The following is a 13,406-nucleotide window of genomic DNA, read 5'->3' as shown; positions in this document are numbered from 1 at the left end:
TTAAATATTAATTTTCTTTTTCTTAAAATTATGAACAAATATCTTGAGAATTATGTAATTATGTAACAAACATAAGAAATATATTTATATGAAATAAAAGTTAATTATTATACAATGTTGATTTAATTATATTGAAACGTAATTCTTTAACAAATATTTTCATATTATTGACTATTTGCCTCGAGATCCACATCGGACCATACGGCTTCGGTTTCACTTTCATCAGGCGCCTCATCATTATCAGTATCCGGTAAGCCATCGCCGGCATCGTAAGTTGTATCTGTTTGTTCCTCACCCACAGCCATGTAATAAGCTGAATCTAGCTTATTCGAAGAGTTGTCTAGTCTGTGCATACCTTCCAATGCTCTTCTATTGTTGGGATCTAGACTAATTTTAAACATTATGTTGATTCATGCGAACACTTACTATTCTACATTAGATTTTCATAGATAAATGTCGAAAACTAAATACTATATGTATCACAGAAAATGTTTCAGCAATTGTAATACAACCAGAAAGAGTATTATAAAAACCTACTTTAAAGCAATGGCATAGTGATCCAAAGCTTTCTCCTCGTTATGAACTCTTGCCCAAAGATCTCCAAGCATTTGATGCAATTTGCACGTTGATTGAATTTCCACCTGTCTTTCGAGTAATGCGATTGCAGCTTCCAAGTTCATTTCTTGTTCATATATTTCAGCCAATAAATAAACAGCAGGTAAATAAACTTCATCTTGTAATAATGCCTTTTCCAAGAGATTCTTTGCTTTACCAACAGAAACTGGATCTTTCATAAGTACGGAAGCATAAAGCTGTAGAAGAATTTTTCTTTATTCGCATGTAGTGTCTCGCACTCGAATCTATTCATATAATTGCATAAAAAAAAATAAAGTTATTAACTTTATCCTTTACATACTAAACTTAAATACCGTGAGAACTCTTGCAGTATGTCCAAGCTGTTTGCAAGATCCACTTGCAATATTAAGAGCTTCTCGTAATCTGTGCTGTCCAACAAGGCAATCTACTAATCCTTTATGAGGTTCATAACGATACGATTTCAGTTGTACGGCATGTCTAAAGTAGAATATTGCTTCTCTGTACTTCTTCTGCCCAATAAGAATATTTCCTCTAAGTATTATTGCTTCTATATCGCTTGAATTTAAGTTCAATGCTTGCGTTGTTAAAGTATTTGCTCTGCTAAATTTCCCAGCTGCATAAAGGGAGTACGCCATCGCAACATATATTTCTCCGGTACATTCATTGCTTCCTGTTATTATGGGTATCAGTCTTTCAAGATCCTCGATATGATGAGTTTTGTATAATACTGCTGCATAAATATCAACCCTATTCCATAATAATAATAATTTTAGAAAGATATCTCTTGGACATTTTCTGTTATTAATTAGTTAGTTTGGTAAACTTGAATAAACTAAACTAATTATACAGGAACAAATATTATAAATATTTATTTAATAATCCTTTCTAAATTGAATGATTTATTATAATAATTAGCACTAATATTTTTTTATTGTTACTTCATTAATATACGCTAGAACAATTATTTAATTAGAAAAAGTTTTATTTGGAAAAACATTATATTAATATGATACAATGAAATGTAATATGATTCTATAGTTTTATTACCCTTTCATAACATCCGGTTCAATGATCCTGGCTCTTCGTAAGCATAACAAAGCATTTTTGTCATCTCCGGCATAATAGTAACATTCTCCCATTGTTGTCAATAAATTGAAATTATCTCTTAGTAGATTAACATTGTCTAAAGACCTTAATGTCGATACAGCGTAAGTATATTCTTTATTGTGTATATGTGCATGAGCTTTGATCCAAGTATTCAACCAGTCTAAATTTGAAAGACTGGATGCACAACCTACAATTAATGAATTCACTTCGATTCCTTTTACTCCAAGAGAAAGCAGACCTTCCGCAGCTTCCAAGGCCAATGGACATTCCCTTAAAACTTCTTTATAAGTTGTAATCGCAGAGCGTTCCATTTCTTGTTCTTGGAACATTTTTGCCAGAGCCATATTTACCTTGAAAATAGAAATATCCGGTCATTACATAAGTGAAAATCTAGTTTTAAACGTGTCGATTACCTTTGGAGTTCTCTGTTTACCAGGAATGCTTTGCAGCACTTGGAACGCTTCTTGAGAATTTTTTAATTTTAATAAACACAAATGAATTTGAAATTTGATGTCGACATCTGTCAAAAGATCCTTCTGACCTTCCAAAGGTTTTGTAGCACCTTTAGATTTTAATAAACATTTGCGAAATTGTAATGATTTTTTATAAAGTGCTTCAGCCCGCTTGTATTTTCCCAAGTAAAAGTGAGCATCCGCGTAATAAACGTAAATATGGAACTTTCCATATATAGGTAGTAAATCAGAATTATGCTCACTGAGCGACAATACTAAATTTGCCTGTAGTACAGGAACAATTGCATTAGCGTTAAAGTTTTGATATTTTTTTATACATAATTTGAATTCTAGCTATGATATCGTACAATTTTATTTCCATCACTGGCAAGAAAATATTTTTAATTGCTTCTTGTATTTACTTACGAGCGAAATAACATTCGAATATAAAGACTGTTCGTAAAGAAGCTTTATCTGGTCATACAAAGTCGACATTTTTCCTAAAATATTTTTTTTTAAGTATAAAGTATAAACTCGGAGTACTAAATAATGTCTATTATTGTCGAGATTTCTTCTTAACCTACGAAAAATAGAGTTGTATAAAATGGCTTGATTAATAATTCACATTACACGCACACGTAGCGATACATTAAATATGTTACAAATAAATAAAATGTCTTCGAGCAAAACCTTCATTTACAAACACTGAACACGATGATTGATATTTAAACACAGAACATTTAAGTTCCGCCACCTTATTGATCTTATTATTAACAAAAGTAACGGACTCTGGTGTTAGAATTTGAAAGCTCCTATGTATTTTGGAGTACCCAGGTAAGTAAGTAAGTAAGTAAGTAAGTAAGTACATACATAAAGTTGAACAGATAACAATTAATTTTAATAAAATTTGAATTAAAAATATTACTGCTAATATGTATTTATTTAATTCAGACATTATAATAAATTTTTAAGGAGGCAATTCATTTTTTGCAAATAAATAAGAAAAATGTAATATTATATCCAAATTGTATCATGCAAGGATAAATATGTTACAATTTTCAGAACTTAAACGTGTTTATTACGTTCTATATTTCACAGTCCTCTTAATTTTGTTACTTATTATAAGCTTATAAACTAAAATCACGATTATCTTCAAGGTACAGTAAAAACTTATAAAGCTCTTAACCAGACGCATTTAGCATAAAATTTTGTGTATAATCGTACTCGACCGTAGGAATTACAGATTGCACAAATTTTAGGAATATTATCAAATACATATGCACACCAAGTTCACGGCCACCTTCCATTACTGTTTCGATAATTTTCTTCATTACTTCGGCATGTCTGTAATTTTATTTCAATGAAAAGAATTCCTTATAATAATACAAACTATTTACTTAACACCGTTCACTACTATACATCATACCGATGACCATAACTGAACCAATAATATGTTTTATAATCGTTGAGCAAACGTGTCAAAGAAGTTTAAAAACAATTTAACTGCTTAAAATTACCTGCAAGGATGAACAGAGGCCATCGGTGGTCCAGGTATATGGGGATGAATCTCCATTGTAACAGTTTTCTTGGCATGATCCTGACTAACATCCTCATACATTTCTTCCACTGTTAGAGGCTTGCGATTCTTTTGTAAAAAGAAATTGCGTTAAATTTCAAAACTTCTTTAAGTATTAAAAATAATTACAATATAATTGATATATATATATATATATATACTATATATTATGTATGAAATAATATAATGAACTGCTATTACCGCTGAATTTATTAAGTGAAAAAACAAACCTCATCGTATCCTGAAAGCCACAATCTGGGTGTTTGATAATATTTATCGTATGTAATGTATAAATCATATGTACGTGTGTGAATGATTTCTCCTTCAGAAAATGGCTCCCATTTTTCCTTGGCAGGTTTCTTTGTGGTTTCTGCTGCAAACTTAATTTAAATATTTATTATATTAGAATATGTTATTAATTTTAAAACAAACTATAATATAATGTATGTAAGAACTCTGTATACATAATTTATACTATAACGCTAATCGCTCTACCTATTTATGGAATATACTTTTGACACAATTAATACGTAAGAATTACTTTATCTTGTTCATCCAGCATTCCACTGACTTCAAAAGCTTCCATATCTGCTGCATCTTCATCTTCATCTTCATTATCGTCATCACCTTCATTATTTTCTCCTGTACCGATTGACTGAGAAAGTTGTGTTTCTTCCAAAGTCATTTCTGTTACTCTTTCTTCGACTCCACCAAGGCTAGTATCATAATGGTGTGTATCTACCCAACCACCTTCTGGATCATCTGCTTCTATAATGCATTCTTGTTCTTTACTGTATTCGATCTAAAATTTAATCAGAAAACTTACGTTACATTTAATATTATACATTTACTTAATAAATCTTTACTAAATATTTTAATTTTATAATCAGCGATCTTAAAAAATGAATATTCATTGTAGAATATGTCATATAATTAGGTGCGAATGATATAAATTTATAACTATGAAATTTTGATCGATGTATTATTATAAATTATTTATAATTAATTTGTAATTACATATTGTATAAGTAAATAATGTACAAAATTACAATATTTTTAATTTAACTATACAAGAGCTCCCATGAAAGAAGAAACTGTTCCGATTAAACATTTTTGTAGAAATGACGATAAGAACAATTATTTAAATTGTATTTTTTTTAAATTATTCACATTTATTTTAAACATAGACATTATATATGTTCAAATTATTTACAGGACTATTAATTTGCTAGAAAGAGTTTTTCAAACTTTAGAATGTAGTAAATCATACTTTGAACTATATAAAATTATATTAAAAATGATTTGACAGTTGCTTTGTTGTGTGTCGGAAACAATGGTACCTGTTTGCATCTGCGAGTACAAGGAACATTACGAGTTAATAAAAATTGTTTGTTTTTGGGAAGATATGATTTCACTCTATCTTCGTCACCAGTAGCCCACTGCCACGTTGGACAATGATGTACCAAATGATCACCTGCTGCTACAAACTCCTCTGGTGTTAATACTCCAGTTTCTCGAAATTTACTTTCCTTTAATAGTATTTATTACAATTAATGTTTAAAAAAATCTAGTTCATTATAGTTTAGTTTAATGTCAAAAGCATGTAATAGCACAATTTAAACGATTAATTTAAATTGCTGAATAACGACAACATATTCATTACATAAAATTATGTGTCATGTTTTAACATACTTTTACCGATTATTTATTAAGATATCTATCGCTAAGCATCATATAAGCACCCACATAACCATACCTTTAACACTGGGGTTAAGTACTCGGCAACACCAAGCGCAGTGCCTTTTACAGAATTAATAACACTCTGCATTGCAAATTTGTCCAGGAAGGTACTCAATTTTCTTAAAAATGAAAAAGATCAGAAAGAACATTCGCTAAGTGCAAACATTCGTATAACATCAACAGTGTCGAACGTATTTAATGTTACCGTTACCAGACGGCAGACGCAGACCGGTGCTTAGCTTAGAGGAAACTGCCCCACCACTTACGCACACTAAATACACCCCGTGTAAGTAAGTAAGTAAGTAAGTAAGTAAGTAAGTATGTACCTACTTACATACGTGAGCTTCGGCGCTTCAGCAACTTGGTGGAAGTCGTCGAGAGAGAAAGGTTCACATTTGCCTTCTCGCTCTTAACAACTGAAATCCGACCTCCCGTCAACGGCGTCAACGGGTGAGGTGAGGGTGTTTTTCTGGCATTCACTGATCCGACATAATTTTTGCCGTCTAACGAGAAAATCACCAGCGCGGGCTCTCCCTTTTCCTTTTTAACACATTGGTGTTGGATAACGCACCAATATTGAAATTTTTATTAGGGTAGAAATGACGTGCGTATGCGTTATCAGGCATTTAACTCTCCTCTTTTCAAATAAATTGATAAAACGTTATTAATGATTCAATTTCTTTTTAGAGATTCATAACAGATAACTTACGAGCTGCAATAATTAGGAATACATTTGCTTAATATTAAAGTGATAAGAAATTAGTTTGGTGTATTCACAACTACGACAGACTCTGTGGCCTATGGTGTTCTATGATTTGTGTATTGTATTTCATAGTATTTCGTCTTGTTATATTTGAAGGTTTTTTAAAATGGAAAATATTGAGGAACAAATTGATCTTTGGCATAAAAGGAAAGCAATCCGTGAAAAACATTTTGCGGAAATGAAAGGGAAACAAATTTTAAAATATAATAATATAATGAACACTATGAGAACTGTAAAAGGTATTTGTTTTTACACATAAGAATATTATTTTAAATAATTTGGAAATTTAAATCTGATTGTACATTTATTACAGACGAGGCAAATGATTGTAAAGAAATTATTAGTAACAATCTTGATCGTTTAGCAACACATAATCACACGATATATAATTTGTGTGTTGATAATTCTGAAAATATCGAGGGATTGCCGATTCCACATAATTATCATAAGTACGTTAAGTTTTAAAGAATATATTTTTGGATATATTCCTAGCAAACGAATACGAATGACCTACAACTCGCACCGATCGGTGAATGGTCCGTTTGCTAGGAATGTTCCTATTTTTTTATTGTTTAGAATCTCTAAAAGGTCTTCTTTTAGACGTGCAATTGTGATGTTCTCGGAAGTAGTTCACTTCATAAATAAATTCCAGAATGTCTATAACAATTTTGATAACAGTATCAAAAAAAGATATGTCAATTCTATGGATCTTATCGACGAGATTGTAAGTTTACTTTTTGTTAATCGAACTAGAAAACAATGTTTAATATTTTCTGTTTTTCTTCTAGATATTTTATACGCAACATATAAAAAGTGAACTGTTTAAAATAAAATCTTTATTTGTCGAAGTAGATACATTACTAAGAAATATAAATGTATTGCAGTATTACATGGTTGATAATGGTAAGTTTAATTCTATTATAAAAAAGTGGTACACATATTTTCCATATTGTTTAGTTTATCAAAAAGAATTTAATTAAAGAATAATATAACTAAGTTTACAACTGGTTTTCTTTCAACATTTTCTTGAAATTTCTGGATAAATTTAAGTAACTATTTTATGAAAATAAATAGTCAAAAGTATTTAATTATATCATTCCTACCTGAAACTTTTTAAACGTCTGAAATAGGCTATTCGAATAAAAATCTAAATTTATTATACCATTAATTAAGCATTTAAATATTAAAAAAATGCTCATTCTTCGTGAAATGTTTAATGACATACGTAATCATTGTAAGAATATTTTTAATTCCATGTTTATAGATGAGGATATGGAATTCTGAAGAATATTCTCCTATGTTTCAAATAAGGGAACTATGTTTTATCATTACACTCGCTCATTTACTAAATATTCATGTACAATTTAACATGTTTAACGTTTTATTATTAAATTTTATACATAATTTGGCATATTCATTTTCTCATAAAATATTAATCAAAAGTTTACATGTCATCGTTAGGTAATCGTATCATAATTATCGTCAAGGTTTAATTTTAACATAATCAGATTTGGATCTACGATCTTCTGCAAACAATATTTTTAAATAAATAATCTAATAAATTTGAGAATATTAAAAGAGAAATAAATGTTATTTTCTTACCATTAATTCTGAAGTGATTTTGGACGTTGAGTGCATAACAGAAAAAGGCAATACACCGCTATGAAAATTATGTGGAACATTTATATCTCTTTCCGGTTTTTCAGTTTCACAAGACGCTGATATCATTCCTCTTTAAAATAAAGCCATGTTTAAGTATAAGTAAATATACTTAAAGACGAATAATGTTCTCAGAAATATTTTTTTTAATTTCCAAACCAATTTCTTTAAGTGAATATGAACATATAATGTATATACTTACTTTGCAACATCGTATGTTTCATTTCTTACTTTTCTTTCCCTTTCCGTTATTCTCTTAAACTGCATGTGCAACAGACCAAGTCTTTCTTTATGTTGCCTCTCTAAATATTTTGCATCTTTCAAAGCTTTTGTTGCTTCTTCCTTTTTAATTAAAGTTAACTATATAATAGCAAAATAATATAACATTAGTCTTTGAAAATTTAATTAAGTAATTATAACTACTATAAACATATCTGGTAAATATTACTCGTGTAAGGTCTTCCAGCTCCTTGGCACGTAAAATAAGCAGATTTTCTTTGTCTTGTAAAATCTGTTTACGAGCATCAAGTTCATTAATTTTTTCCCGCCATTTTAATTTTTCTTGATTAGCACAAGCGGTTACTTCTTGCGTAGTTTTAATAGCAGCTTCCAACTATGCAAAAAAAGTATAAATAATCATTATTATTGTTGTTTTATTATAAAACTTATCGATATATAGATACAATTTTCTGAACATAATATAATAGCATTTATTATTCTACATAATACTCAATAATCTTTTGTACCTCTATTTTTCCAACATTACCACTATTAGTTTTTAATCTACTTAGAATATCTAACTGTGCTTTTTCTGCCGCTACTGTTTCTCTTTCTTCTGCAAGTAATTTTAGTTGCCTCTCTTGTTCTTTCATCCAGGACTCCTTTAATGTCTACAATCATAGTATACCTATTAATAGAATACAACTTTTCGAATGCATCATTATTTTCTATCGCTACTTATATCAATTATTAGTTCTACGTAAGAATAATAAAAATGAATGTTTTTATAAAAGCACAACAAACAAGATACATATACGTATATCACTAACGCTTACTATAAACTTTTCTCAGTGACAAAAATTCAATTCTACCTGTAAATAATCTCGTTCCCACTTTACTTTTTCTTCAAACAATTCTCTTTCTCGTAAAAGATTTGCTGCTCTGTTTTCAAACAATTCTTGCGACTGGTTGTTCTGTGTTATTTGTTTTTCTAATTCGGTTACAAACCGAGTAAGACGAGTGCTGAATTTCTCTGTCATTTCAACGAATTTATTACGATGTTCTTCCAAAACACTATTCTGATTTTTTAAATCAAACTGTTGGGCTAGAAACATTTATTATATAACATATATATGTATAAAATAAAACTGATAGTCGTTCAAAGAAATGTTAAGTATCTTTTGTAACTACACTGTTAATACAGTTACTTCTTAAAAATACCTTTCATATCTTCTTCATACGTTTTCAAATAATTTTCTCGACGTTCCATTATTTCGTTACTCTTTACCTCTATTTTTTCTTTGTTTTTCTGCATACTTTCAATAATTATATTAGCTCTTTCCAACATATCTTCTATATCAAACTTTCGACTTGTTACAGTTTCTATTATTTGATTTTCTGTCTCCTTAGCTTTACATATACTTTCTATTATATTAGAATATTCGCTATGTATATGTTTTATGTGTTGCAAATGTAGTTTATTACATTCTTCTATACGTTGAGCATGTTCATTCTATTTAAATATTTTCAAGTTACATAAATAAATTTATATTTATTGTTTTAAAAAATTTATATCATCTTATGCAGATATGTTAAAAGTAACTTAAATTAATTTTCTACTATTTTAAATAATAATAGAACTATATGTTGTTATAAAATAATATAATGAACTCCGATTTCTATTGTCAATAATACAATCGAAAATACAATGATATAAATGATCAAAAATGCTACTTAAATATGTATATTATAGAACTATTAACCTTTAAGTTATGAATTTCTTCTTTGCACAAATTTTCTATTTGCAACTTTTCATTTCTTAATTTTTCTAATTTTACCATGTAATCTGCTTCTAAAAATTCAACTTCCTGTTTCATTCTTTCTTCTAATTTTAACATTGCTTCTTTTAAAAACGAAATTTGCCTTCTGAAAGTTAAATTTTTTTATTGCATTTTACTTTATACTTGCAATACATTTAAAATATACTAGAAACATACTCATAGAATTCTGCTTGATATGCCACCTCGTTATTATGTTTTCCATTTATAGCGGATAATGTACTTTCTAATTTAGATATATCTATTTGTAACATTTTTATTGTACTTTCCATTTCTTCTTTCTCATGCGCTAAACATTTTTCACTTTCTTCTGATTTACATGTCGTGTAAACAGATGTAGTACTTGATACCGAAATTGGCTGAGCCATTAATGTCTTGAAAAGAAAAATGTTAAGTATATTTTAATCTTATTTAACATTTTCCTGATTTGTAAGAATCAAATGATAAATTTTAAAAAATGTTTACTTGCATGTATCGATTAATACGTTCTTGTTGCATTTTTATTTGTTTTTCCAATAAAAGTTGCTTTTCAAGTTGTAATTTTAGAAATGAATTAAATTGTTTTTCTTGATTACAAAGTATGGAACGTTGTGCATCCGATACCTTGCTCAACTGTTCATTTTGTTGAGAAAGTACAGTTGCTGTTCTCAATTCATGTTCTTGCTGTTGCATAGTCATAATTGCAGCTCGTTGATTAAACTGTGTACCAAATAACAATGAGAAATGTTCTGGAACAGACACAGCTTCTGAATCACTTACACCGGTTGTCGCTGCATCCGTGGAATTTTTAATATCTTGAGATTTAATATTTTCATTAGAAGCAGATTCTTTTCCAACTTTATCAGATAATCTATCCTTTAATGGTATTCCCTCATGTATTTCGTCCTGTTTCTTTTCCTCTACTTTCTTTGTTCCACCCAACCATTCTGGTAAATTTTCCTCCAATTTTGGATTAGTATCTTTATTGGTTGATACATTTTCACCCGTTAGCTTAAAAATTTAAAGGAAGGCGTAGTTAAAATATGTTCATAAATTTTATTATAAGGGTTAACTAATAAATTGTGAAATACGGAAATATTTATTTCTTATTTATGTAACAAAAATTAATGCTAACTTATATTAACTTAATTCAAAATTCAAAGAGCCAGATATAGTTTGTAATTTATAGAATTATATTCTATATATTACACGTAGAATTATCTATGTAAAATGACTGAATTTTTTTCAAATATAAAAAATAAAATGAAAAACTATTTAAATGTAAACAGTAATTTTCTATTCGAAGAAAGACATCTTGTCGCCAGACATTGGTTTATAGATGAAGATACTAAGAACGTATCAAAAGCAATTACTTTTTTTTAAATATGCAATTATTTAAATGTAATTACCAGTTGAAAATTTTGGTCGGATAATAAATCAGTGGGTAGTAAACCAAGAGGATCATTTATGATTTTTGTATTCCTTCTACCTCTACGAGACTCTCCTGTAGAAAGCTTAGGTAATCGATCGACTGGTTGTGATTTTGATTTTTGCGCAGTATTTGGAAATTCTGCAGTTTTAATCGAAACTTCTGATTCTGCTTTTTTAGTATTCTTAGGAATAATTAAATCCATGGTAGCAGATGAAAGAGGTTTATTTTCAAATAAGTTTTCTCTTAACCCAGACCTTCTTGATTTATCATTTACCGCGTCTGATTTATCAATTAATTTCGCTAAAATATCCTCATCATTTACAGATACAGTTTTTTGCTCTTGTACATGTTTTTCTATAGATGATTCTCTTTTTAATAAAACAGAGGTAGTCGTAGTAGCCAGATCGCTGCTTGGTTTCTGTGAAAACGATCGATAAACATCTTCGTGCTCAAAATGAAACTTTGATTCCAATTCATTATTTAATTTGATACTTGTTGCGGATGTAACTGGTGTTTTTATCTTAAACAAATCTTCCATCAAGTTACTTTTACTACCAGTCGCAAATACATTCTTCTTTTCTTTTAAAGAAATTTCCTCGTCGGATAGCAAATCGACAGTCGATAAATCATCCTCGTTAGCATCTGTATATCAACAATATTTTTCAATAATTTTAAATAATTATATAAAAACTAATATAAGAAAAAAATTGCATAAACAATTAAAATTAACAAATTGCTAAAAACTGTATGCACACGATAGCTTAAATATTTGTGTTTCTGTAGCGATAAGAGATTGTATCGTAAAACTTGCAACAGTAAAGTAATGCTTAAACACAAATGTCTGCTTTATTTTTTTGTTTTATTTCAAATGTGAAATGACCTTCAAATATGACCTTCTTTTTCATTCCCCCGACCAATTGTAGATTAGAATCTTTGAAAATACTTGTAGAAGATTTTGATTTTTTAAACGAATTGTTAAGTAATTCCATGTCCAAAGCGTCCATATCTTCAGGCATGTGTAATTTCCTCCAAATTTCAAGTTCCCCTAAACTCAACTATCCAATTTTCCAATCGGGCAAATAGTTAGTTGGAAAGAATAATTGGTATTTGATATTTTTTATATCGTTATCATACTTTTAAATATTAAGTAGAATCTCTACTATGAAACATCGAGTTAGGAAATAAATAACTTTGTTCAATGTAGTTACACCAACTTGCTTAAAATCAACACAATTATTATTATACATATGTATGTACATACTACGGACTTTCATTCTTTGAAACCATTCAAGCTATACTGAAATACATTTCTATATTATTGAATACACCAACGATAATTATGTCGGACACTTGTTTTTGACGGGATACTCTGTATAGTTCTGTGCTCTGTATAAATTTGACAGTCGTTTAACGTTATGAATGGCATATGTACGATACAGATACAGATACAGATAGATACAGACCGTGCAATCGGTGCAACGAACCATTAAAATTTTGATCACGTGACAAGCTTTGTTTACATCCAACCAGGTTTATTGTCCCACGAATTGTACAATAATTTCGCTTCACTTAATTGCTCGAACAATCTTCTTAATTGTAAAATTTAATTACTAATTATTATGTTAATCTATTATTCTATTATTATATTTTCATAGTTATTCTATTGATAAAGGCTAAGCTTTGATAGCGACTGTATCAATACCATACCATAAAATATTATCGTGGAAAGCTTCACGACCGACACGAACGACACGAACGACCCTCTGACGTGAAAGGCATCTTTTTACGTTAAACAATTGTAATTGAACGCGTATTGTGGCAACACCAGCCGAATTGTACAACTGGAGATCTACGAGAATCAATAGAGTTGATGATTTTCACAATTTAGATTCACAAGATAGCATCAGATAATTCTATAAATAATAAAATTTGTGGTATCGAAATATCTTTTGGCATTAATGGAAAAGCCATTAATGGAAAAAAAAGTTTTACCGATATAAATTTATTTAACCTCGAACAAAATAAAATTCCTTTTACAACACTA

At 29.2% G+C, this 13,406-nt stretch overlaps 3 protein-coding genes across 15 annotated transcripts; all 3 read right to left on the bottom strand.

The window, feature by feature from the left end:
- Positions 1–81: 81 nt before the first annotated feature.
- LOC122399572 (anaphase-promoting complex subunit 7) lies at positions 82–3,032 on the bottom strand. 4 transcript variants are annotated; one of them, XM_043400339.1, is made up of 7 exons: positions 2,793–3,028; positions 2,583–2,736; positions 2,118–2,441; positions 1,645–2,054; positions 930–1,344; positions 538–812; positions 82–387 (listed from the first exon to the last, which is right to left on the bottom strand). In XM_043400339.1, the coding sequence occupies exons 1-7, from the start codon at positions 2,804–2,806 to the stop codon at positions 165–167; spliced, it is 1,815 nt and encodes a 604-aa protein (XP_043256274.1). In that variant the 5' UTR covers positions 2,807–3,028; the 3' UTR covers positions 82–164. The 4 variants fall into 4 exon arrangements, with proteins under 4 accessions (XP_043256274.1, XP_043256276.1, XP_043256275.1 ...); XM_043400341.1 differs by having other exon boundaries at positions 2,847–3,028; XM_043400342.1 differs by having other exon boundaries at positions 230–382; positions 2,793–3,032.
- A 227-nt stretch (positions 3,033–3,259) lies between these two features.
- Positions 3,260–5,802, bottom strand: LOC122399578 (ubiquitin-like-conjugating enzyme ATG3). 3 transcript variants are annotated; one of them, XM_043400357.1, is made up of 7 exons: positions 5,678–5,802; positions 5,489–5,591; positions 5,073–5,261; positions 4,274–4,534; positions 3,963–4,112; positions 3,674–3,801; positions 3,260–3,500 (listed from the first exon to the last, which is right to left on the bottom strand). In XM_043400357.1, the coding sequence occupies exons 2-7, from the start codon at positions 5,558–5,560 to the stop codon at positions 3,338–3,340; spliced, it is 963 nt and encodes a 320-aa protein (XP_043256292.1). In that variant the 5' UTR covers positions 5,561–5,591; positions 5,678–5,802; the 3' UTR covers positions 3,260–3,337. The 3 variants fall into 3 exon arrangements, with proteins under 3 accessions (XP_043256292.1, XP_043256291.1, XP_043256293.1); XM_043400356.1 differs by having other exon boundaries at positions 5,489–5,748; XM_043400358.1 differs by lacking the exon at positions 5,073–5,261 and having other exon boundaries at positions 5,489–5,748.
- A 1,834-nt stretch (positions 5,803–7,636) lies between these two features.
- Positions 7,637–13,390, bottom strand: LOC122399575 (centrosomal protein of 83 kDa). Of its 8 annotated transcripts, none has more exons than XM_043400346.1 (14): positions 13,355–13,390; positions 13,070–13,275; positions 12,243–12,417; positions 11,340–12,004; positions 10,417–10,941; positions 10,111–10,325; positions 9,877–10,039; positions 9,335–9,626; positions 8,986–9,218; positions 8,641–8,784; positions 8,343–8,507; positions 8,097–8,254; positions 7,838–7,967; positions 7,637–7,761 (listed from the first exon to the last, which is right to left on the bottom strand). In XM_043400346.1, exons 2-14 carry the CDS (start codon positions 13,070–13,072, stop codon positions 7,693–7,695), a joined length of 2,937 nt encoding a protein of 978 aa, XP_043256281.1. In that variant the 5' UTR covers positions 13,073–13,275; positions 13,355–13,390; the 3' UTR covers positions 7,637–7,692. The 8 variants fall into 8 exon arrangements, with proteins under 8 accessions (XP_043256281.1, XP_043256284.1, XP_043256280.1 ...); XM_043400349.1 differs by having other exon boundaries at positions 10,417–10,650; positions 10,711–10,941; positions 13,070–13,374; XM_043400345.1 differs by having other exon boundaries at positions 13,070–13,374.
- Between the last annotated feature and the right edge of the window lie 16 nt (positions 13,391–13,406).

The sequence above is a fragment of the Colletes gigas genome, unplaced genomic scaffold (genome assembly GCF_013123115.1).
Source record: "Colletes gigas isolate AHSC1104 unplaced genomic scaffold, ASM1312311v1 Colletes_gigas_Sc00014, whole genome shotgun sequence".
NCBI classification, from domain to species: Eukaryota; Metazoa; Arthropoda; class Insecta; order Hymenoptera; family Colletidae; genus Colletes; species Colletes gigas.
Note: the sequence above shows the minus strand (reverse complement) of the source record. Positions and strands in the feature narration are given on the sequence as shown.